General features: G+C 41.4%; 1 protein-coding gene across 3 annotated transcripts in view; it reads right to left on the bottom strand.

The window, feature by feature from the left end:
- Window positions 1-927: 927 nt before the first annotated feature.
- The window catches only part of wnt5b (wingless-type MMTV integration site family, member 5b), an 81,577-nt gene continuing 57,288 nt past the window's right edge, over window positions 928-25,216 (bottom strand). For all 3 annotated transcript variants that reach the window (XM_078416808.1, XM_078416810.1, XM_078416809.1), the window contains exons 2-5: window positions 11,653-11,801; window positions 10,557-10,804; window positions 7,197-7,489; window positions 928-4,577 (exon numbers count right to left, since the gene is read on the bottom strand). In XM_078416808.1, the coding sequence (XP_078272934.1) occupies window positions 4,119-4,577; window positions 7,197-7,489; window positions 10,557-10,804; window positions 11,653-11,801 (1,149 nt within the window). In that variant the 3' untranslated portion in view covers window positions 928-4,118. The remainder of the gene's footprint in view (window positions 4,578-7,196; window positions 7,490-10,556; window positions 10,805-11,652; window positions 11,802-25,216) is intronic.

The following is a 25,216-nucleotide window of genomic DNA, read 5'->3' on the forward strand; positions in this document are numbered from 1 at the left end:
AGTTGCTCACAATAAATGTTTTGGGGTATAACAAAAGTAGTGTCAACATTAGAAAAAGCCATATCAGACTACCAATACACTTTATTTCTATTTCAGAAACTTTACCGGTTTTTCCTGCTGCTACTCATTCTCTGCCTCATTAATATGAACTCCCACAGCAGTTCCCTCACTAACTCCTTTGTTGCTCATGGCTTTCTCTTACCTTGTACAACTTTGTTGTGTCTAAATTAGGTATGATGGGATTGCAAATCCAAAAGTAATTACTAATCTAAATACTGCAAACTCAAATTGGTTTGATTTACAGCAGTGTGCCAAATAACTTATTACTATGTCTATGAAGCCAATCTTCCCAACAGATGATTTGATTGCTATTGTTGCAAAGGCAATCTGTTATAACCCAAACTTAAGGAGGACATTAGTTCTGAAGTTTCTTGACATTCTTATTTCCCTAATGGTTATTTTGTATGGCTTCACTAGGTATAATAATCCAATTGGTTATAAAACGTTGACTTTTTTAATCCCGTAAAATTAAATCAAGACCGTCATAATATTTCTAAACGTCTCAAGTGAGAGCTGGAGATTTACTGTTTTTGAATGCTGGAGTCAGACCAAGTTTTAAAAACAAAACAAGTTTAAACCTCCTGGACTGCCTATCTTGTTGAAATTGACAGATCATCTGTATAATTATTTAATTCTTGTATCATAAACGAGTATAAAATGCACTGCTTGAGATTTTAAAAGATACAGGATGGAAATCTTTTATTAGAATTAAAAACTGCTTAATTTAATTGGTGGAACAAAGCAACCCCATGTATGCAGATATTCTAACATCAAACAGCGAAATATTAATCTCAAAGGCAAAATAAACAAGAACATGAAGAATTCTCCAAAATCTTTATTATAGTTGTTTGAGGTAAGGATGCCATTTTAAAAAACTTCGTAATGAAGAAAGGCTTGTTATCAAATTAGATGTTATGTTAAATAATTTATAGCTACCAAACCTGTGTTAATTAAAAAGTATAATGACAGTTTTACTTTAGATCCAGACAGTAACTAAGCGAATGGCTTATGTGTTTCTTGTATTGAAATGAAATGCAGGCATGTGAGATGAAAAAATATTGTTAAATAGCAATACATAATCATCCCAATACAATGTAAACAATTAAATTGTAAAAATAATTCTTCAATCAACTCCCACATTCATTCTTTCAAACAATTTCAAAGTTTTTGCAGATAGTGCATTAACACACAGGCGTAAGATTACTAGATGTCACAAATATTCCATCCGATATATAATGAAAAGAAGTGAGGGGAATCAATTACGGGAGAAAAGTGCCAGAGAAACTAAGGTCATAAAATCCACAGGGTTGCATCCAGAATATTTTTAAAATAGCCATGAAAATAAAGGTTACATTGGTTATCATCTTTCAAAATTCAATATATATTGAGAAATGGCTCCTGCAGATTAGAGGGTGGTAATGATAATCCCATTAATTACTCTAGTATTGAGAGAAAGCATTAAACTACAAATAGTATTAGCTCAGTATGCCAACTTGGGCAGCATGGACAAGGTGGACCGAAGGGCCTGTTTCCATGCTGTATAGCTTTGACTCTACAGCCGATTTAGCCTATCTTCATCAGTGAGGAAAAGGCTAAACACTGTTATAATGTGATTATGAAGGATTTCATAACTGGACAAAGTCCATATTGATTTTTGAAAGGAAAATTGTGTTTGACAAACACTGGAGTTTTTGACGATGTAGAATACACAAGGGAAACCCAACTATGGTGGTATTTGGATTTTTAGAAGGCTTTTGATAAACTTCCACATGAAATGGTAGATTGCATAATGATTGCACATGGGATTGGGTGTAGTATACTGGCAGGGATTGAAAATTGGTTGACAGACAAGAAACAGTAGGAATAAATGATTCCTTTCAGGGTGGCAGTAGGTTACCAGTGGATTACCACAGGGGGGGTGCCTGGCACCAGTGATTCACAATACACATCCAATGATTGGATGTATGAATGAACGGTAACATTTGCCAACTAGAGATTTAACTTGCTGGGGTTTTAAGGATGATACAGAGAATTGAAGAGAATTGTGAGCATATACAAATGTAATATAATATGAATAAATCGACTTTGCGAAAAAAAAGAAAGCAGAACATTATTTCGATAGATTGAGATATGTTGTTGTGGAAAAGAATCTGGAGTTCAATATCCTGGTCACTAAAAGCAAATATTTCTTATTACAGGGCTTTAGTGACCACATTTTAGTTTAGTTTAGTTTAAAGACATAGCGCGGAAACAGGCCCTTCAGCCCACCGAGTCCACAACGACTAGGAATTGCTGCACACTAACACCATCCTACACACTAGGAACAATTTTTACAATTTCACCAAATCAATTAACCTCCAAACCTGTAAGTCTTTGGAGTGTGGGAGGAAACTGAAACTTCCTGGAGAAAACCCACGCAGGTCACGGGGAGAACGTACAAACTCCGTACAGACAGCACCCGTAGTCAGGATCGAAAGTGGGTCTCTGACGCTGTAAGGCAGCAGCCCTACCACCGCGCTACTGTGCCGCCATCTGGAGTATTGTGTGCTATTTTGTGTTTCCCGATTTAAGAAATATATTTGCTGCTGAGGGAGGCTCATCTGATTGACTCCTGGCATGGTGGGATTGTTGTAGGATGTGAGATTGGATTGAGTAGACCTATATTCACTAGAGTTAACAACAATTGAGAGATTTCATGGAAACAAGCAAAATCCTGTCAGAGGTGAATTGGCTAGATGTAGGGTGTTTACCTTGCAAATACTTAAGGCTGAGATGAGGGGAAATGTATTCCTTCAAAGGGTGGTGAAGCTGTTGAAGTCACTTAATACATTTAAGGGATAGATAGATTTCTAGACACAAAGGCATCAAGAGAGAGGGCAGGAAAATGGTAATAAGATAGTAGAGCAGGCTTAAAGAGCAAAATGTACTCCTGCTCGATGTCTCTATTAATTAGATATATACAGGTTCTCATTTACACTTTTAGAATTTACTATCCATCATCAGCTGATAAAAACACATTGACACATTAAAAGTCAATAGATATTAGCAAATGAAAAGATGTTGTTTTTGGACAGTCGTCTTTGAGTTTTAGCTTTTTGAGAATAAGTTTTATTAAGTTTGTTTCTCATTTGGTTTTATTCTCACAAATGTAGTATCCACATTTTTAATTTCCACATTTTATTTTAAAACTGCGTTTCCATCATTAAATTTTAACTATTATTAGAGAAAAATAATATTTATAACATTCTATGCAACCAAACGATATTTAATCTTAAAATATGTATCTTTGCACAAATTGAAGTCGCAGTATAAGTGTAGGGACATGCCTGTGTTCATTCTGGCACATATTTTAAGTACAAGCATATATACACATTTGTGCAGAATGTAAGGAAAAGGTATTCAAGAATCTTGCAAAGATGGATAATAAATTTTGCAAAACAACAGTGCAGGTTATTAGGTTGCAAAATACAAAATACACTTACAGCTATTTGAAAGAAAAAAAGATCAAGCAACTTAAAATGGATTAACGTAAACTGGTACCAACGCCTTACAGGATAATTTTCCTTTCTCTTTCAGTTCACTTGTAAGGTTCCTTGTTTGTGAGCAGTCTAGGCTAATGGCGTTAGGCTGCTGCTTGTTTATTTACAACAGATACGGTACTTTAATGAAATAGCTGGTGGAAATGCTGATGGGAGAAGACAAAAGATGGCTTTCAAGACTGAATTAAATTAGGTCAGAATGCAAAATTTTGTGACCTCATCTTCAATAAATAGTCAGCAGACAAGACTTGGTCATTATTGCTACACTCCTATACGTTGTACAAGGAGATCCAGAGAAGCTAAAAGCAGAGTGCAGTAACTAGATCCAGTTAATTTTATATATATAAATATATACACGTATATTCTTTTAGAAGTGATTATAAAGATGTTCATTTTATCTGGTAAGTGATTCTGTTTCTCTTCTGAAGTATAAGGATGCATACATTCACCATGTTAGCACTTGTGCTTGGACAAGTGGAGACCTTTGGGTGCTCGTTACAACAGACGGTTCGTTTTGAGTTATTTGCAAACAAACTGATCAACTATCTGGGTGCACTTTTTGCATTTGACGTAGCAGCACCAATGGAATTTACAATGGCATCTTTCGACTTGTACGGTCTTGAACTGGTCGTAACCCCTCCCGCAGCACATTAGCTCACAGCCATCCATGCCCTCCGACGTCTTGTTACAGAGGCGGCCTGTTGTGCCCAGTGAACCTGTGGTCTCATTCTTCACACAATAGTCAGGGCTCTGGTCAAGGTAAACGAGATCATCTGCCGTGGGAGCGTTGAAGCGATTGTTTACCAGTTCCAGTTTCCCTTTGCGGTTGATCTTCATGGCAGCTGCACTGTCATACTTTTCTTTCAACAGATCACCCACCTTCCGGAAATCAGCCAGTTGAAGCCAACATGTCTTCAGGCTGCAGGAGCCAGAAACGCCATGGCACTTGCATGCCACATCTGCCAGATTATACACAGCCTGGAATAAAAGGACAAAACTACCTTTAGAAGTTGAGTTTAATGAAACAAATCAGATATATCAATGCCCATTTATGAATAACGCCCAACAAATCTGTTAATTCCAGGTGCAAAATTAGTAACACTATTTCTATGGGCTGTAGGGAACATAAGGATTAGGATTCATGGTCCCGATTGCTCATGAAAAAATGATGTTAGAATATAATTGCATAATTGGTGAGATACTGTCAGAAACAGACTCATGTCCTACCAAGAGTGAACATGGAAAAAAAATTGTATGAGAAAAATAAAGCAGCAAATTTCAAGTAATTTAAGACAGAATAAAAGGTAGTGTGCACTCGATAAGAGGTATATTTTGTTCCAAGAGCAGGATATGGTGCTAAATAGAATTGCTGAGAAATCCTAGGTTTGGTTTTGGCCTAATTTCCATGAACTTAGCATGAAGGTGGTGACATGTAGACCTACACAGGCAGCCCTTGGATATCTTACCACACAACACAAGAAACATACCTGTTGCTGCCCTCTGCAGATAACAGCTTGCAGTTGTATAACTTGTTTCAGGTAGAAATGCATTTAAAGTAACGTTGAGCCCACAAAATATGTCAAGAGCCTCAGAGGTTTTCAGGGCAGAATCCAGCTCGGATTGGTGGCAAGACAGTTACACAACGTAGTATATGTTCATGTGATAGGAGCAGAATTAGGCCATTCGGCCCATCAAGTCTACTCCACCATTCAATCATGGTTGATCTATCTCTCCCTCCTAACCCCATTCTCTTGCCTTCTCACCATAACCCCTATTAATCAAGTATTTATCTATCTCTGCCTTAAAAATATCGATTGACGGCCTCCACAGCCTTCTGTGGCAAAGAATGCCACAGATTCACTACCCCCCGACTAAAGAAATTCCTCCTCATCTCCTTCCTAAAGAAAAGTCCTTTAATTCTGAGGCTATGACATCTGGTCCTAGATTCTCCCACTAGTGGACAACATCCTAAACACATCCACTCTATCCATGCCTTTCACTATTCGGTAAGTTTCAATGAGGTCCCCCCTCATCCTTTTAAACTCCAGCAAGTAGAGGCCCAGCAGTAATGATGAGATGGCTTAGGAACTGGCAGGGGACAAAGATTAAGAGGTAAAATTTAACAGTAGACCACGTGCTGAGTGCATGGAGTAAACTATGATCCAGCCCATTATTGATTTATTTTTACCTATATGTTTATTTTTTTATACTACTATAACATAATCACAATCTATCTGAAGACTGTTCTGACAAAGGATCTTCAACATGAAATAGTAACTCTGTTTCTCTTCCTATGATGTGGCCTGACCAACTGAGTGTTTCCAGCATTTTCTGCTTTTATTTTGGATTTACAGTTTATTTTATTGTCACGTGTACCAAGGTGAAAAGCTTTTACTATCCAGTCAGCAGAAAGACAATACATTATAATCGAGCCAGATATATGATATGGGAATGACGCTTAGTGCAAGGTAAAGCCAGCAAAGTCCTATCAAGGATAATCCGAGGATCTCCAAAGAGGTAGATAGTAGTTCAGCTCTGGTTGTAGTAGGATGATTCAGTTGCCTAATGTCCCTGAAACTGTCCCTGAATCTGGAGGTGTGCCTTTTCACACTTCTATACCCTTTTGCCTGATGGGAGAGGGGATAGGAGAAGGTTCTACAGTCTTTTTGAATTTTATTAAGTTGCAGGACTCTTGCCTGTCGAAGCAGATGTGAAGTAAAGCCAGAGAGAAGCCCACAGAAGTCAAAACAGGAACAGATTAATTTCAGCAGGAACCTGCAAGCACTCGATCACTTGGTCCAACAGTCATATTAATTAATAGTGATTCGACCCAGTAACTACCAGAGAACTAGTACACTCCTCCATTCTTTGCAAGCTTTACAAACGTTCTTTATTATTACCTAATAAATGTCCCAAACTAAGCAACCCCAGTAGGAGATTTTGATTTTTCTTTTGCTGTTTTTCCAACAGATTTCAGAATAGAAATTGCAAATCAAATCTCATTCCCAATACATTTACTTTCAGGTAGTCTAGACACCAATCATAAAATAATATGATGTATATATAAATTATTCTCCGAGATTCCAGCAGGGAAAATAGATAGAATGATGTTGATAGAATTTACCAAACATAACCTTTACTCATGGGAAGGTTTACATCAAGATGACATTTTAACCTGATTAACAGTTAAGAATCTCATAGAGAATATAGGTGGTAAATGTTCATCTTTATGTACATAAATTATTAAAACTTAAAAGAACAATGAAAATAATCAAAGCTACCTACAATTCCAAAGTACAATTGTCAAAATGCAATATCAAAAACCAAACTAAAAGTGAATGGTTGAGTGGTCAATAGGTAGGTGGATCAACAAATGAATATTTAAAGATATATTAAAAGGTAGATATATCGTGATGGTTGGAACGGAGGCAAAACTATTTATGAGGGAACATGATGTAGAAATGCACAGATGGAAAGAACGTGATAAACAATAGACAATAGAACACTTTGGGAAAGGGCAGGGAATGGAAATATATTTATCTCCATGATAAATATATACCAGGGGTAAATGATAAAGCATCTCTATCCATTTCTTACCCTCCTGCCAGCTTCATTGTTTTGCAGGTTCATTAGCGTCCTGGCATGATCTTCTGAGCCTTTGGGGTAATTTTTCTCCCTCTCTCTGGCATCCACAAATTCTTTGGCAAACCTGTAGCCATATTCTGCATTGTCCCCGCAGCCGCCCCACAGCCAATCTCGGGGAAGTTCTTTGGGTCTGGCAGCACGACTGCACCCACAGGTTGAGAGCTCTCCTTCACGGCATGCATGACTTATTGCATTCACTACTCCTGCTGCCGATATAGAATAAGTGAAAGCCGTCTCTCGGCTACCTGAAAAAGGACAAAAGAAAGTATAGTTAATGTAAAAGACTCCCCCACCATCACCCAGGCAAAAGATCATTTTTCCTCATCCTTCTAATTCCCTACCAATTTAAATCTACAACCCCAGTTTTTGATTTCTTTACTAAAGGAAATAGGTTCTTCTCATTTATTTTCTCTAAATTTTTATACACTCCTACAAAGTCTGCCTAACCTCCACAGTTCCAAAGAAAAGAACCCTAGCTTTTCCAATCTTTCCTCATAGCTACAATCTGCCAGTCCCAGCAACATTCTCAGAAATCTCCTCTGCACCCTTTGTGCTGTAAAGGGGTGGGAAGAACTCCATGCAGTACTCAAACTGGTATTCTGTACAGTTTTATCTGACCTACTCGACCTCAGCTGTTAAAGGAAAGCATTCAGAATGTTGGGGCCACAGTCTAAGAATAAAGGGGAGGCCATTTAAAACTGAGGTGAGAAGAAACTTTTTCACCTAGAGTTGTGAATTTGTGGAATTCTCTGCCACAGAAGGCAGTGGAGGCCAATTCACTGGATCAATTTAAAAGATAGTTAGATAGCGCTCTAGGGCCTAGTGCAATCAAGGGGAGAAGGCAGGCACAGGTTACTGATTGTGGATGATCAGCCATGATTACAATGAATGGCAGTGCTAGCTCGAAGGGCCGAATGGCCTCCTCATGCGCCTATTTTCTAAGTTTCTATGTTAAATTTGTTATTTTCCAGACCTCTGTCACTTCCCTGGACACAAGGCAGATTGGAAAGTTATGGCAAGCCTTCTGCAATCTGCACCCCTAGCAATATGGGATGCATCTACCTGAACCAAATGGCTTGTTACATTTAAGTATTGCCAGGCATTTCAGTACACCCCGCTTTACAATTTTCACCCCATGCATTATTTCTGCTGCCACTAATTCTATTTAGATTTTTGGTTGTATCTTTGTTCTTGATAAAGACCAATGCAAAATATTCACTTAACATTCTAGTTGTAACCTATTTGATGTTAATTAGCATTAATATTGTGGGCCAAAGGGCCTGTTCCTGCGCTGTACTGTTTTATGTTCCTAGTTGGAGGGGGGGGGGGGGGGGGGGGTTGGGTCATTTTCACATCCAAGGCAATGGTGACTATATCTAAAAAATTGTTCATTTTGACATACACTCCAACTATCGAATTAAGTTTTATTTTCACTGTATATCAATTAAAGTGAAGAATTATGACAAATGACTCATTCCCCCCCAAATACAAAAAAAGATAAACCATAATTAAAGCAGGAATATATATAAGGGAATAGTATTTGCGATTGGTGATTGTGAGATTTAAAATAGGTAATGGATTTGAAGGTCAGTTATAAAATGGCAAAAGTAATCAATAAACAACATTTTATTAGGGGTAATCACTAAATAGTTAATGGCATTCACGAAGAAGTATTGATTGCTGAAAGTTTAAATCAGCAAATATCCAGTACAAACAGTTCTTAAGTCCATTTCATGATGCTTTCTATATTTGAATATGTTAAACATTACTTTTTGCACATATTGAAGATTAAATTCTATTAGTATCTGAATTATAAAGCTTCTGCAAAAGTAGTAATAGGTGGAATATTGATGGTACATTAACTATTATTTTTACATCTAAAAGGCAGGTTAGCCCAAAATGAAAAATGATGCTTAGTTAAAACATATTTAATTTAATTTCAAAACATTACAGGCAGCTAATTTTATAAGCCCAGGAAAGACAAAGAAATACAAACAATTGGGTTATTGAAAAGGTTCTTAATATATTACAAATACAAGTGAGAAAACAGTCAACTGTTAGGTGAATGGTCCTGCCATGTTCATGGTATAGTGCCTCTTCCATCTGCTCCCTCTTACCTTTTAAGAAATATCACAGTTTCTATTTGTAAACATCCATGCCCCAGAGTCATCCCAGATCAGCAGAACTAACACTTTTCCCCCCAGTGGATAATTTAAGAGGAGATTTTTAGTCATTAAACTATTAGACTTTAATAGGCAAATAAAACGGTGTTACTTTAACGTCACTTATCTTAAAGAGAAAACCAATATTTTAATTTAATCTTATTGAAATACACTTGTGTGGCGCATCGATTTTTATTCCAAACGTTAATCCCATGTGATGAAACTCTCGTTTCTGTTACTCAGTTCTTCTGAAAAACAAGCTAAATTCATATTATTTTTATCGGGTAGAACACAAACGTGCTGGAGTGACTTAGCGGGTTAGGCTGAGTAACTCCAACACTATGTTCTACACAGGATTCCAGCATCTGCAGTCTCCTCTATTTTTATCACGGGGGTATTCAATTATATTTTGAATGCCACTCCTGCAAATCAGCAGGAACAAATTCATACTAAATAATGGGCATTTTCAACATCTTCAAAACGCACAACGGGGAGGGAGAAGTGGGGGTTGGGGGAAGGGGGTATTGGTGAGCGAAGTGCAGGTGCACAGATCTTGGCTGGCCTCTAGTATAACTGTGGGCAAACATTCTACAAAATGAGCGAACGAACTTGGATACAGCGCCTTCAGCCGTCACTTTTTTTTAAATGAATGACTTTCCTGACAAGTGACAACACATCTGAGGGGAGGATACACACACTCCATAAACAAAAGCAACCCCTCCCCCTCCAAGAACCAGAAAGAAGCGGTTAAAGGAAAGCGGTGGAAAGAATAGAGGTGCCCTGGAACTGTGGCCAAGTTGCCAATCCATCTGCTCTGCACATGGAATTCGGCTCCACTCTCCCCCAGCCCCCTGACTGACACCTCCATTTATTACACTGCGTGTCGGTAACATCAATCTAGTCCCGGATTTCTCGAAACCCTGTGAATGGATAATTGAATTTCAAAAAGCCAGGGACAATGAATCGAGGCGACACCTTACTATAGCCCTAGACGACAAGGACTAATGACTCGCAGGGTCGCGCTTCCAGAGAAAAGGGTTCGGCTGCACTTTTGTTCAAAGGGGACGAACAAAACGGATCTAACACTTGCGTGCTAAACCTCTGTTTCATATAACCCTCTTTTGTTATGTACTGAAGTGGAAAGTCTCACCTATCTGCATTACCCTTCCAAACACGGAGGTGTTATCTACAGTGCTGCAATTCCATCGCCTCTGCCTGAACTGGTACTGGCATTCCTTGATGCCCGTCTTTGCCCCCTCGCCAATGTAAACCATATGATCTTGGTACAGCTGGCATAATTTCCTCTGTCCCTGCGACAGGCCGTTCAGTTGGCTGCAGAGAGGTTGGGCGCCAATAATATACATCTCAGGCCGTTGAATTGGGTTCATAGCCAAAGACCTAAAAGTGGATTGAAAAACATGTTTATTAGGAGAATGGGCATTATCTTACAGAGTGAATGTTGAAATTGTCTTGTTCAATAATGTTCATTTACTTTGCAAAATGAGCTCAGTATTTGTTTAAATATGTTTTTCTTTACATTTCTAAGCAAAATACGGTTCACAATCAGGACTATCCCCGGCTCTGTTAATTGATTAGAGTTTACTTAAAGGGAAAAAAAACTATTCGTTTTAAGAAAACATTTTTTAAATTTGTATGAAATCATCTACTGTGGATTGTATTTTTCACATGTGGAAAACGTATTTTTCAAGATATACAGTACCAATAAATGGTCAATATTGTGACTGAAAATCGCAGTGCATAATTATTTTGTAAGCGACCGCTCGCTCACGCGTGCTTGCCAGCTAGTTTATAAGGGATAATACACCTCTAGAGTTTGATCAAGGGTTCCAAAAAATCTAAGACCTCAGTGCACTGCACTGACAGGCGGTAAATTGCCCTTTCAGCACAATATTGGCAATGATATAACCTGTATCCATCAACGATTAACCTACATTTAACCTGTTTCCCGAAATTTGTTTACAATGTTAAATTCTGCATCTTTCTTCAAGTGGGGGCCCGCTATTAAAACCGATTAATTGCAACAAAGTTCCACAGTATCTAACATCGCTATCCCGCCTCGCTATGTACTATGTGTGTGTGTTTTTACTGTAATCATTACTGACCCCACATCACCGCTCCCTCCCACCCAGCGCTCGAAATTAACTAACTTTGATCATGAAACTCATACGAGAGTGCTGGCCCGTTACTTGACAGGAAAATAAAGTGCGAAACTTTGGGGTACTTACCACCAGGAGTTTGCCTGCACTAAGCTCTGGGAAAAGCTTGAGAGCAAAGCAGCAGCCAAGAGGAGGTGAAGCCCAGTCATGGTGAGCCTGGCCGGGGTGAATCCTGCATGGAGCGCTCCCCGCGCCAGCAATCGTACCGCCACGGCGCTCTGTCAACACAAGTCAAAGGCAGTCAAGCCCACCGCTCGCACCACATCCACTACACTTTGGAGATTCTAATAATATTATCCCCGAGGAACGAACCGCAGCCCTCGCTCTACAGCTCCCGGCTGCAGTATCTGGCGTCCGAATGGATACTCGCGCTTCCACTAATCAAGACAAGAGTTTTTATGAGGGCCATCTCCTCGCTCCGATTGGTCGGAGACTGTCACAATAAACGTTTAGCTTCAGGTTAGACATCTGAAAGTGTGTTTACACGTTAAAAGAGAAACGAACGTTTACTCCATTGTCCGTTTTCTGTCTGTCTGTCCCCCCCCCCCCCCCCCAATCCCATCAGAAACCTGGAGAGGTCTATTCGATAACAAAAAAGGCGGAATGCAGCAATGTGGTGGTGTGGGGACGAGGGAGAGACATCTAGCCGGTAAAGCAGCCAACACCACGCCCAGTGCGTATCCCACCACCAGTGTTAACCAAACACCAAATGGATACAGATCGTGGGCTGTACAAACACGGCGTCCCGGGGCTGGTGGGTGATGTACCAGCATGCCACAGCCAGACCAAGAAAAGCGCCTTCCCATCTGTTGAACCGTTCAACAGACTCAATAGAAATTTGTCGTCGATAAACTTTTGGGGGCAACTAAATGTTGGAATGGGCGAAAGGGAAACAGCCAAGAGTCCAACAGTAGTTTTGAAACGTATTAAACTATATTTATACTACGTGATGCACTTCTTTATTATTTTTATAATCAGATCTCAGACGCAGGTTCACATTTGAAATGCCAGTGACATCTGTATATCATTAGCCAACAATGAATTCATTTGGAAAAGGTAAAGACAATACTAATTTTTTGAGCGATTGAGCTTTTGTGGGGTGATTACTTTTCCTGGTTTTTTTTTTAAATTTCAGAAATTAATTTAATTTAGAATGAAAAAAAATGTACAAACCAAAAACTAAATAAACTCTTCATACAAATTTGAGATCGTGTCATGGTTGAGATCGCTTCAATAGTGTCATGGTTAGAAGTGTTAACATCTGGCTTTACACAAAACACTCTTGCCCCTCGTGTGATATCGTTTCCCTAGTTCCCTAGTTTGTGGGGTGTCCCCTCAATATTCAACAACGGAAGGAGCCCAGATTGTGGTCCTCTCCCCCCAGAGCCCCCCGGTTGGCTGCACCGAGCGTCAGTGTAGCATCGGAGATGGAGCGGACGCTGCAGACATTAAATGACATGACTTCCACAGGGAGATACGGGTCTCGACCCGAAACGTCACCCATTCCTTCTCTCCCGAGATGCTGCCTGACCCGCTGAGTTACTCCAGCATTTTGTGTCTACCTTCCACAGGGAGATAGGTGCGCACCCCTGAGAAGAGAGCCGAGATGATCAAAGTCCGCGCCGCAGACTCCTCTCGATGGTTTCGTATTATTATGCAGCGACATTTCGGAAATAGCCTGGCGCCTTCTGCCAACAAATCGTAACAACGCTCACACCTCCCTTGCAAAGGTCTGTGTATGTATTCATGTTCCCTCACCTCCCTCCCCCATCACCGCCGCCTCCTGTAACTCGGGCCGTGCAAAGAACTTCTGCAGGAAGGAACTGCAGATGCTGGTTTACACCGAAGATAGACACAAAATGCTGGAGTAACTCAGCGGGACTGGCAGCATCTCTGGAAAGAAGGAATGGGTGGCGTTTCGGGTCGAAACCCTTCTTCAGAAGCTGTCCGTCGTCGTCCCCCGTCCCCCCATCATCAGAAACCCGCTGAGTTACTCCAGCATTTTGTGTCTATCAAAGATTTCGTGTCCTAAAGAGTTTGCTGACTGTGAGAAATCACGGACAAAACTTCATTGAGGTGAATGCACAGACAAACTGTCGCTTCCGGAGGCATGAATTCTCACTTTCCCAATGCTACGAGTAAAGACTGACTTCGATGATATAGTAACCACTGGTAGCGGGCGTCGTGCCAATACAAATTCCTCACATTCAATTTAGCAGATGCCGAAACGGGAACACGATGTGGTCAGCCCCGAGATAGCGCTCAGCAATTCTCAGCTAGATCCATCACCTGCAGACTATACACCCAGCCACCCAGACCTCCGCCTGGGTACCAGATGTTTGACCTCACAACCAAAAATAGTACGAACGCCGCCCTTGCCGTGACCCAGAAAGAGAAAAAAAACGCTCGAAATTCCCCAAACTGATTATTTCAGAGTTCACACTTAACATTCAGACGTCACGCCGATTGCTCGGAATATTATGATGTCAATCTGGTCAAATTAAGTAAAAATCTAGCTGCCAAAAACCTGCTCTTGCAAAGAACAATCATGGTTGGACGGTGCACGAGCACGATGCATAAGTGTCACCTGAGTTATTCTGTTATTAAATGTGTTAATTTAATGTAATTGTTATTGAAACAAAACAGAAATTCAAGCATCCACCTGATCTATTGCAGCCATTCCTGTTTACACGAGCAGATCAATATGTAGAAACAAAGAACTGCAGATGTTGGTTTATACCAAAGATAGACACAAAGTGCTAGAGTACGCTGAGTTACTCCAGCTTTTTGTGTCTATCTGCTGGAGTAACTCAACGGATCAGGCAACATCTTTGGATGTATCTTTACATAAACAGGTCAAATCGTTTCAGCAGCACACCTGCAGTTCCCTGTGTCTTCAAAAAGAGCCTTGGAAAGTTGCTAGGTTCGCTTGTATTTGATACACCACGTACAGCAATTGAGAAAGGCAGTGGAAAATGTTGCAGCACATTCTGATTTGTGCCATGCATTTGCTGGAAAGAAGAGAGGGCTGTTCAAGAGGCAAGAGGCTCACTACAGAATGACCAGTCTCTGACCTGGTCTTGTATTACAATGGCTGGTCCAACTGCATTTCTGATCCACATTGAACCTAGATTGTGAAGTCAATGATGGCAGTGTAATTGATTGTTAAGGGATCGTGATTAGGGCTCTCTGTTATTGAAGCGTAGTGGGATTGGAACTCACCAGCTAATACATCTGTGTGACTTGTAACATAATCACTGTCAATTATTTTTACCAAATTAATTCACTCAAGTATATGGATGTCACCAGCATCTATTGTCTATCCCTGAACTAAGAAGGCTGTTAAGAGTAAACCATATCTATGGGGCGGGGTCACATACAGGTCAATAGGGTAAGGATGTCACATTAGTGAATCGGATGAGTTGTTAAACATGATCTAATAGTTTCCCTACTCCAGTCTCACTTCCATTCAGCAGGTCCAGCAGCCCTTCCAGGTGAGATAGAGGTTTACGTGCACCTCTTCCAGCCTTGTCCATTGCATTTGGTGCTCATGATATGGCCTTTACATCAGCGAGAGCAAGTGTTAACAAAGCGACCATTTTGCCAAACATTTATACTCAATCCTTCAAGGCCTGCTGGAATGGTCATTAACCATTTTAGCTCCCCTTCCCTTTCCCACGAGAACCTTTCCGTCCTGGGCCTCCTCCATTGCCAGAGTGAGACCACTTGTAAACTGGAAGAACAGCATCTCATCAGGTAGCTCACAATCCAACGGTATGAACACTGAATTCCCCAATTTCAAGTGCTGCCATTACACAAATTTGGTTTTGTTTTATTTTTAGATGTTTTCATTACTTGAATTTAGTTTTCCTGTGATTCAAACTCACGTGCCTAGATCATTGATTCAAACCTCATCTGTCTAGTTCAACAGCAACTCGCACCCTTCTGCACCTCTCATGCTCAAATTATTTGGCTCCACCATTCATTATTATTATTACCATCACATTCTATGAAAGCATAGCCACACGACATGCAAAGATTACAACACGAAGACAGTAAAACATTTGTAAGTCATGAATGGTATCATATTATAAAACCATGATCATAACTATATTACCTCCTGCAAATGTGTCACATTTATTGACATCCCAACTCGCATTGATAGAGTGAATTATATTTGAGAACTTTGCAATACCACTTTCACAGGCAATTAAACAGAAAATAACCTGTTTCACATTATGCAGCAATAGCACTCACTCAGGAAGCAAATGATGCCGTGCTTGTATTCAAAGCTTAATTCATTCTTGCGATTAATTGAAATTCATTTAAGAGAGAAAGTGTTTATTTGTCATGTGCACCAGATATGAACCAGAGCAATAAAATTCTTACTTGCTGTAGCTGTACAGGCATATTAGATGCAACAACACCCAAAATATGCAATAGTCCGTAGTGGTTCAATGCTAAGGTAGGGTTGTAGTTGGGGTTGTGCAGGGCAGTTCAAGAAAGTGATGATTGATGAGAAGCTATTCTTGAACATGGAGGTAATGGTTCTCAGGCTCCTGTACCCTTTTTCCCAACAGTAGCAACAAGATGAGAATGTAAACAGGGCAGTGTGGCTCTTTAATTATATTATCTGCCTTCTTGAGGCAGCGTTTCCTGTAGCTTATCATGTCCTTTTAAAGCAGAGAATTCCATTGAAATCTCCCAATAATGCTCTGCTGCGATTGCTTTAAAATAGACTTTTAATTTACCTTTTAGAGAACCAAGTTACATCAATGACGATGTTTTGACTCTGTGAACCTTGTACACTCTTGTCATAGTTCCATATACAGATTTTATCTTTAATAAAAGCATCTCAGAAATCTGAGTTAATTTAGGTAACTGCTCTTGTGGGATAGTTGAAACCCCCATAAATAAGTATCCCATTTTTGTACAACGCACCAGCATACAACAAAAATGTAAACTCCACAGCCATCAAAATATTTGCAAATTGTCTGGTTGCAAGACTTGAGCTGTAGGATTCAGGTCTTAATTTGCATGTAATGCCACATGGTGGCGCCTTTAAATTTAAGAGCATTTCACTCTGAAGTAAAACTGGAGATTAACAGAAGAAATATCAGAACCCTCCATTTACAGGTGTTGCATCTTGCTCTGGTTGGAGGATTACAGTAAATGCTACACTGCACATTAATGAGAAGAAAGAATATTTCATTTCTTGAGTTTTTGGTTGGTTTTCATTTTATTTTAATGTTTGCCTATAACATCCGCATTATACTCTATGTTCATGCATTCATGAAAACCAACACAAAATTTAACATCCAATGTAATTGTTTGATGATTTTATTTAGAGGAGCAAATATTTAAGGAAATTGCAGATAATTGAAGTGAAGAAATAGGTTAGTAATATTAGAAGATTTTAACTTGGATGGGAACTGTCATGGTGCTGAGGATTTAGATGGGCAGAATCTGTTAAGTGTCCACGAAAGTTTTCTGAAGCAATATGTAGATAGCTTTACTATACAATTGCTACACTTAACCTCTTGTTAGTTTATAAGGCTGGACAAGTGGCAGATATGTCAGTGGGGACCATAGTTCTATTTACTTCAAGATAATCATGGAATAAGATGGAATTGGTTGACAAGGAGGGTCTGAAGAAGGACCTTGACCCGAAATGTCACCTATTCCTTTTCTCCAGAGATGCTGTCTGACCCGCTGAGTTTCCCCAGTTTTCTGTGTTTATCTTCGGTTTAAACCAGTATCTGCAGTTCCTTCGTACACAAATTAAAGTGGTAACTTGAGCAAAGTTAATTTTGATGGCATTAGACTGGAATTTGCACAGGTTTATTGGGAGACACAGTCAGAGCACTAAAGGGTTGTCTGGCAAGTGAGAGGTATTTACTAATGAGACAGGAAGAGTTCAGGGCCAGGGTGGTCCTGTTAGAGTGAAGGGCAAGACTGGCAGGATCAGAGTACACAGGTTGATGAGGGATATTGAGTCTTTGGCCAGGAAAAAGGAAGCAAGCGAGCTCCTTGAGGAGTATAACAGATGTAGGAAGGGTCACCTCATAAAGGTTTAAACAATTATGAGGGACATGGATAGGGTGGTAAGTCACAGTCTTTTCTCCAGGGTAGGGGATCCTAAACCTGGTGGACATAGATATAAAGTGAGAGGGTGCAATTACAACATTTAAAAGACATTTGTACAGATATATGGAGAGGAAAGATTCAGAGGGATATACTGTAGGTCAAACACAGGCAAATGTGATTAGTGCAGATAGGCACATTGGTTTGCATGGAAAAGCAGCTTCAACCAAATGGATCTCTGCACATAACACTCGTGCCGGTTCTCTCACATACGTTGATTAACTCACATCTATTTCTCCATCACATTGCCACCCCAGGGCATTTCTTGTCAGCTTTCTTAACACTGAGTCACAATCTTTTCCAACTGAATATTTCGTCCGTGACCACATATTCTGGTTCTAACCAAGATACTGGGAACTTTGCTATTGGCCGACATTAAGACTCAGCTTAGCCAATCATTTATATTTGGACTTGGACAAATTATGGAATTTCCAAGTCTACTTGTGCAATCAAAACTTATTAATGGGATAGACAGAACACAAAAATACTTTATTTTGTACAAGATGCTATTACTTATCAAGTAAAGGACAATATACTTAAATATGTCACTGAATCAGTTTAAATCTGCCCTTTTTATAACTGATGTTTATGGGGAAAATACACTACTAAATAAAACATAAAGACAGAATAATGTTTGTGCATGTCAAACGCAGAATCTCCCCAGCTCCTGTTTAACATACTCCTCAGTTTAGCTGGTGTTCTATCTGCACACTCACAGCCAAGGGAATCCATCTACTTTTGACACAAGTTCCAGAAGACAAAAGGGATCCTGAGACCAGCGTTCACTGGATATTAGGTAAATTCCGCAAATTATCAAAGGCTTCAGGACAAGTTTGGAAAGGTGTTCAACTACACGTACACATACTGTCTCACCAACGCACACATGAAAACACAAACAAATGCACACGCCAAGTCAATTCAACTCAGTTGGTGCAAACTAAACTGATAATTTCCTTAGGCTGGACCACATCTGAAGAAGGGTCTTGACTGAAACGTCACCCATTCTTTCTCTCCAGAGATGCTGCCTGTCCTGCTGAGTTACTCCAGCTTTTTGTGTCTATCTTAAGTAAAACCTTGCTCTCCTGTGCAGATCTGACTAAATTGTTGCACCCCATCCAACACCAGAACTGTAGATATCTTCGCCCTTTGCCACAGTCACTTTTTTCTTTTGCCAACTAAAATGTGTTTCAATACATCCTAGCTATCAAAAGACCAACCATAAAATCACAGAAAAGCAAAGATCTGGCATTCCTGATGTCCATCCAATTTCACCATTGCTGCTAAATGAATCACATACTTCAACTTGTCAACCTGGCAATGAATGGTGATGCTGTGACTATAGCAATTCTAATAAACTTGCATGAAATTTAATTATCCCAATATCAGAATCACTTGACATACAATGGCCTGACAAGTGAGTTAAATATTTATGTTTAAAACTGGATTATTTTGGAGTTTGGCTTTATTTAGAAGTCCAGAAAAGCACATAATCTTAAATCACTTTCTGTTAATCAAACAGATGCACTATGGAAAGTAATCTTATGGGATGCATCTCGGCCTGGTATGGCAACTGCTCTGCTCTTGACCAGCTGAACTTGCAAAGGAGTGTGGTTAACACAGCTCAATCCATCACAGGCTCATCACTTCCTTCCATCCAGTCCACCTTCATGGTGCATTGCATCAGGAAGGCTGGAAGTATCATCAAGGATACCTGCCAATTCCTTGTCCCTATTCTACCTTCTGGATGATGATACAAGGGCTTGAAAGCCCCGGCATCCAAACTCAAGAACAGCTTCTTCCCCAGTGCTATTAAGATTCCTGAACCAGTCACATCTCTCTAACCCTCTTCCAGTTACTCTTGCTCTAAACTCTATCTCATTCAGTTATTGCATTATTTCATGTTGTAGGAAGGAACTGCAGATGCTGGTTTAAACTGAAGATAGACACAAAATGCTGGAGTAACTCAGCAGGACAGGCAGCATCTCTGGATAGAAGGAATGGATGAGGTTCTTCAGACATGAAGAAGGGTATCAACCTGAAACGTCACCCATTCCTTCTACAATACAATACAATACATCTTTATTGTCATTGTACCCAGGGGTACAACGAGATTGGGAATGCGCCTCCCATACGATGCAATAATTTAAGTAATTAACAGCAACCCAACGAAACGAAACAGTTGGAACAGTTTTTAGACAGGGTAAAGTGCAAGTTGATCTATGCGATGTGGCCATCCGGCTCAGCAGGACCGGTTCATAGCAGCTATGGCCCTGGGGATGAAGCTGTTCCTGAGTCTGGAGGTGTGGGCGTAGAAGGCCTTGTATCGTCTGCCCAATGGAAGGAGTTCGAACAGACTGTTGCAGGGGTGTGAAGAGTCTTTGTGGATGCTGGTGGCTTTTCTGAGGCATCGTGTGTTGTAGATGCCCTCCAAGTCTGGTAGCTGTGTTCCGATGGCCCTCTGAGCTCTATGGACTACCCGCTGTAGAGCTTTCCTTTCTGCCTCCGTGCAGCTGAGGTACCACACAGGGATGCCATGCGTTAGGATGCTCTCTATGGTGCAGCGGTAGAAGGTCGTCAGCATCTGTTGGGGTAGACCAGACTTTTTCAGTATTCTTAAGTAGAACAGTCTTTGTTGTGCCTTCTTGACCAGCGCAGCAGTGTTATTGGACCATGTTAGGTCCTCCGAAATGTGAGTGCCCAGAAACTTGAAGCTGGACACTCTCTCCACACTGTCCCCGTTGATAGAGATCGGTGTAGTGGCCTGGCGGAGGCCAGAGAAAAGGCAAGACGCCAGGCATAAGATTCTTTTATTATGCTGTGAGCTCCTGCCCACAGCGTAGTTCTCCTAGGGATGAGCCACGCCTTCCCTTGGTCTCACTTTTAACCCCTTACGCCTGTCCGTCACGTAACGAGGGGCTGACCCAAGGAGTGGCCTGATCCGCCACAGGACCCCCCCCCAAGAACCGGAGGTACAAAACGGACAGGAGGGCGCACGAGGCGACCAGCCCGGGTGCGCACCATGACCGGCGCAGGGACCGGCGACTGACCGACAGGTGGAGGGGTCGTAGCAGACGCTGGAGGGGGTAGCTTGGACGGGGGGCGACCGCGCGGACGGGGCTGCGCAACCGGCACCGGCCGATCAATGTCCACGTGTGCCGGCTTCAGCCGTGCGACCGAAACAGTCTCTCTGCGACCCCCCATGTCCAGAACGAATGTGGCCGAGCCGTGTTGCAGGACCCGGAAGGGGCCCTCGTACGGCCGCTGGAGAAGTGATCGGTGTGCGTCCCTGCGCAGGAACACAAACTGGCAGTCCTCTAGAGCGGCAGGGACGTGTGGCTGGAAGGTCCCATGACGTGACGTGGGCACAGGTGCCAGCCTGCCCACCGTCTGCCGAAGACGTTGCAGGGCGTCAGAAGGCTGCTCCACTCGACCCTGCGCTGGTGGGATGAACTCCCCGGGAACCGTCAAGGGGGCCCCGTACACCAACTCGGCGGAGGAGGCCAAGTCCTCCTTGGGTGCGGTGCGGATCCCCAGCAAAACCCACGGCAGGGCGTCCACCCAGTCTGGGCCCGTGAGCCGAGCGTTCCACCAACCCGTTCGACTGTGGATGGTACGCCGTAGTGTGGTGTAGGCTGACACCCAAGAGTCTTGCCATGGCCGACCACAGTTCCGACGTGATCTGAACACTAAAAACTGCCTGGCGTCTTGCCTTTTCTCTGGCCTCCGCCAGGCCACTACATTGGTGTTCAGATCACGTCGGGGTCACCAATGTAGTGGCCTGGCGGAGGCCAGAGAAAAGGCAAGACGCCAGGCAGTTTTTAGTAAGATTCTTTTATTATGCTGTGAGCTCCTGCCCACAGCGTAGTTCTCCTAGGGATGAGCCACGCCTTCCCTTGGTCTCACTTTTAACCCCTTACGCCTGTCCGTCACGTAACGAGGGGCTGACCCAAGGAGTGGCCTGATCCGCCACATCGGGGCATATTCCCCGTTATGTGACCTACGGAAGTTGATGATCAGCTCCTTGGTTTTTGGTGGTATTTAGGGACAGGTTGTTATCCGAGCACCAGTCCGCCAGGTTCTGCACCTCCGCTCTATAGTTTGTTTCATCCCCGTTGGTGATAAGCCCGATCACCGTTGTGTCGTCTGCAAACTTGACAATGGTGTTGGTGTCGAATGCAGGAACACAGTCGTGTGTGAAGAGGGAGTAGAGCATGGGGCTCAGAACACAGCCCTGTGGTGTGCCAGTACTCAGGGTGATAGTGGAGGACAGGTGCGGGCCCATTCTCACTGCCTGCGGTCGTTCCAGCAGGAAGTCCAGGATCCAGTCACATAATGACGAGCTGAGGCCTAGCTGGTGGAGTTTGGTGATGAGCTTGGTGGGGATGACCGTGTTGAAGGCGGAGCTATAGTCTATGAATAGCATCCTCACGTACGTGCCCTGTCTCTCTAGGTGAGTCAGGACAGTGTGAAGAGCCAGAGAGATGGCGTCCTCTGTGGATCTATTTGCCCTGTATGCAAATTGATGTGGGTCCAGTGAGTCAGGGATGCTGGATTTGATGTGTGAGAGGACCAGCCTCTCAAAGCACTTCATGACTATCGGCGTTAGGGCAACCGGGCGGTAGTCGTTCAGGTTGGAGATCTTTGTTTTTTTCGGCACCGGAACTATGATAGCCAACTTCAGGCACTTGGGGACCATAGCTAGAGATAATGACAGGTTAAAGATCCTGGTGAATACCTCAGCCAGCTGTTCAGCACAGTCCTTCAGTACCCTTCCTTGAACTCCATCCGGTCCTGCAGCCTTGCGTGGGTTGACCCTTTGCAGAGCGCGTTGTACCTCCTGTGTGTTCAGTTGCAAGACCTGTCCCACCGCCTCGGCTGGGGTTCTTTCACTCAAGGTGGTTTTGCCAGTTTCAAAGCGGGCAAAGAAGGTGTTAAGCTCGTTGGTCAGTGCCATATCGCTGTGGGGGCAGGCAGGGCTGCTCTTGTAGCCAGTGATGTCCCTGACACCCTGCCACATGCTTCTGGTGTCCGTGGTGTTGAAGTGGTCTTCCACCCGTTGCCTGTGGGTGTCTTTGGCCCTTTTAATACCTTTGTTCAGGTTTGACCTGGCAACACTGTATGCTGAAGTGTCACCAGATTTAAAGGCATTGTTGCGTGCCCTGCCTGTCCCGCTGAGTTACGCCAGCATTTTGTGTCTATCTTGCATTATTTCATTTTAGGTTTATTTTGCACTTAATGTTACTACCTCAGATAATCTTTGTACCATTCTACTGTTCTGTACTCGTCATTTATTTATTGTTATATTTATCATTAGTGTATGTAGACAGTATACTCTAGGAACTTCATGCAAACAAAGAATTTTATTGCACCCTGGTGTATATGCCAATAAGCTAATCAGAATCCAGAAAACATAACATTTCAGCAGCCCATGTAAATACTCTTGCTTTTCAGTGTTCAGATGTTAGCAAATGGAATATTTGTCTCATATCCAGCCTATGTTCAGGAACAATATTCAGACTTTTCAAATCCAAAACTGTAACAAAATAAAACACCCTAAACTATTGGAATCAAAAGACCTAAAATTGCTGCACAATTTAGTGTTCTGTTGTGCATTTGCCAAAATCATTTAATAAATACGCCCATACTTTTTTTTAAAGTTAGGAGCTTGGAAAATGATCTGAACTAATACTTGATATACATGGTTTTCCTGTGATAACAAAGACAGTTGTTATCCACTCTTGGCAACATCAGCAGATGTGTGTGGTTCATTGCTCGGAGCTGTTTATAAAATTCAGTATGTGAAGGAAATTAAATTGCCTCACAATACAGAAATGATGACAGTAAAACTCCCAACATCGCTCTGTGGCATGATATTGCAAGAGCCTGCAATATTAAATCTGCTCTGGAACTGATATCTAAAAACATATACATATTACATAGTCAATATGCTATAATAATAAATAGTAAAATTCTGCAGCTAAACTATATAACATAGCCACTAAAATAATTATTTTCTCACTATTTCCCCCTATCAATTACATGTTGTATCTAGCTGCAGGCGTATTTGTACTACGTGATATAACTCGACAATGGATTCCACAGACACTGTTTCTCAGACAAGTATGTCTGTATTTCTGGGGTGGCTTTTGATGGATTATAACTCCATATGATGGATTATAACTCTTCATATTTTGACCAAGTCAGTGACTTTTGACAAGTTGCTTGGGGCTGGGATAGAATGTTATCGTAAAGAAAAAAGCTTTCTTCGCATCAAGTCTATTGTATTCTCCATCACGAGTGACTTGGTATAAACCCACTCTCCAATTTACTCTCACATAGGCATTAAGGTTTGTCTATTTTAAGCAACTATGCAATTGTCTTTTAAAAGATCTTACAGATACCACATTAATAGTCCTGTGTTAGAGAATTATATCCTGTCAACAGCAATTTATTTATAAACAACCCTTTTTTCCCATTTTCTTAAACTTGTGCCTCCTGTTACTCCTTTAACCGTTAAACTTTGAAAGTTAGCTGAACATTGGTTGCACCTGTACTGCAGGTATGGTGAAAGCAACCAGTGGAAGCGACCTATCCCAATCCACATCATCCTAACTCTTCATTAAATGCCATTCATCTAAATGCCCTGAAGTTTCAAATGTCAAGTTACTTGGTCTTTTCCAGACAAATTGTGTGATTCATACCTTTAATTTCTGGCAACTTGAAGGAATTCTACTTATCTTCCACCAGGAAAATAGGAATCATTGCCAGAAATGGATATCATCACAATGTTGATTGCACATGTCATTAAGCAGATACAATTTCATGTTGTTTCACGTCAAATTAAATTGCATTAAAGTTAAGAATGCTGTTAGGACAGCCAGCAATGCTAGATAACAGCATCAATAATAACTTTCATGCAACAGAATGATGAGTTAAAGGCAAATTCAATGTGTCAGCTACACGACAGTGAGCCTGGAGTCACACACTGACCAGAATAGATAGGAATGGTAGATGTCCTGGCCTGAGAGAACCAAATGATTTGTTGTATGAAAGGTATTATTTAAAACTAGAATTTGAATGTTTTTTTGCTATACTACGATTTGATTGGATGGCATGCAAACAACGAGTTCACTGTATCTCAGTACATGTGAGAATAATAAACAAACATCAAGACCAAAAATATGCTGGACCACGGGAGCTGCTGGACCACATAATGTCGGACGACAAGAGTTTCAACCTGTACATCTATGTTTAGGTAAGGGTACCAAATGTAATGTACAATATTTCACGAATGGCCTCACCAACACCTGTACAACAAAACCTCACTCTTTTTAAACTACTGTTAATACCTGCATCATTTGCTCAGGTTTGAGAGGATACTGATCAGGCAAATATAATTCTGCTCAGCTTTTTGTCCACGTGACATCCTGGATAGGTTTGCACAATGTCAGTGTTGTAATTGTACAGAAATTGTACAGCTCAATGCAGT

The sequence above is a fragment of the Rhinoraja longicauda genome, chromosome 20 (assembly GCF_053455715.1).
Source record: "Rhinoraja longicauda isolate Sanriku21f chromosome 20, sRhiLon1.1, whole genome shotgun sequence".
Classification (NCBI taxonomy): domain Eukaryota; kingdom Metazoa; phylum Chordata; class Chondrichthyes; order Rajiformes; family Arhynchobatidae; genus Rhinoraja; species Rhinoraja longicauda.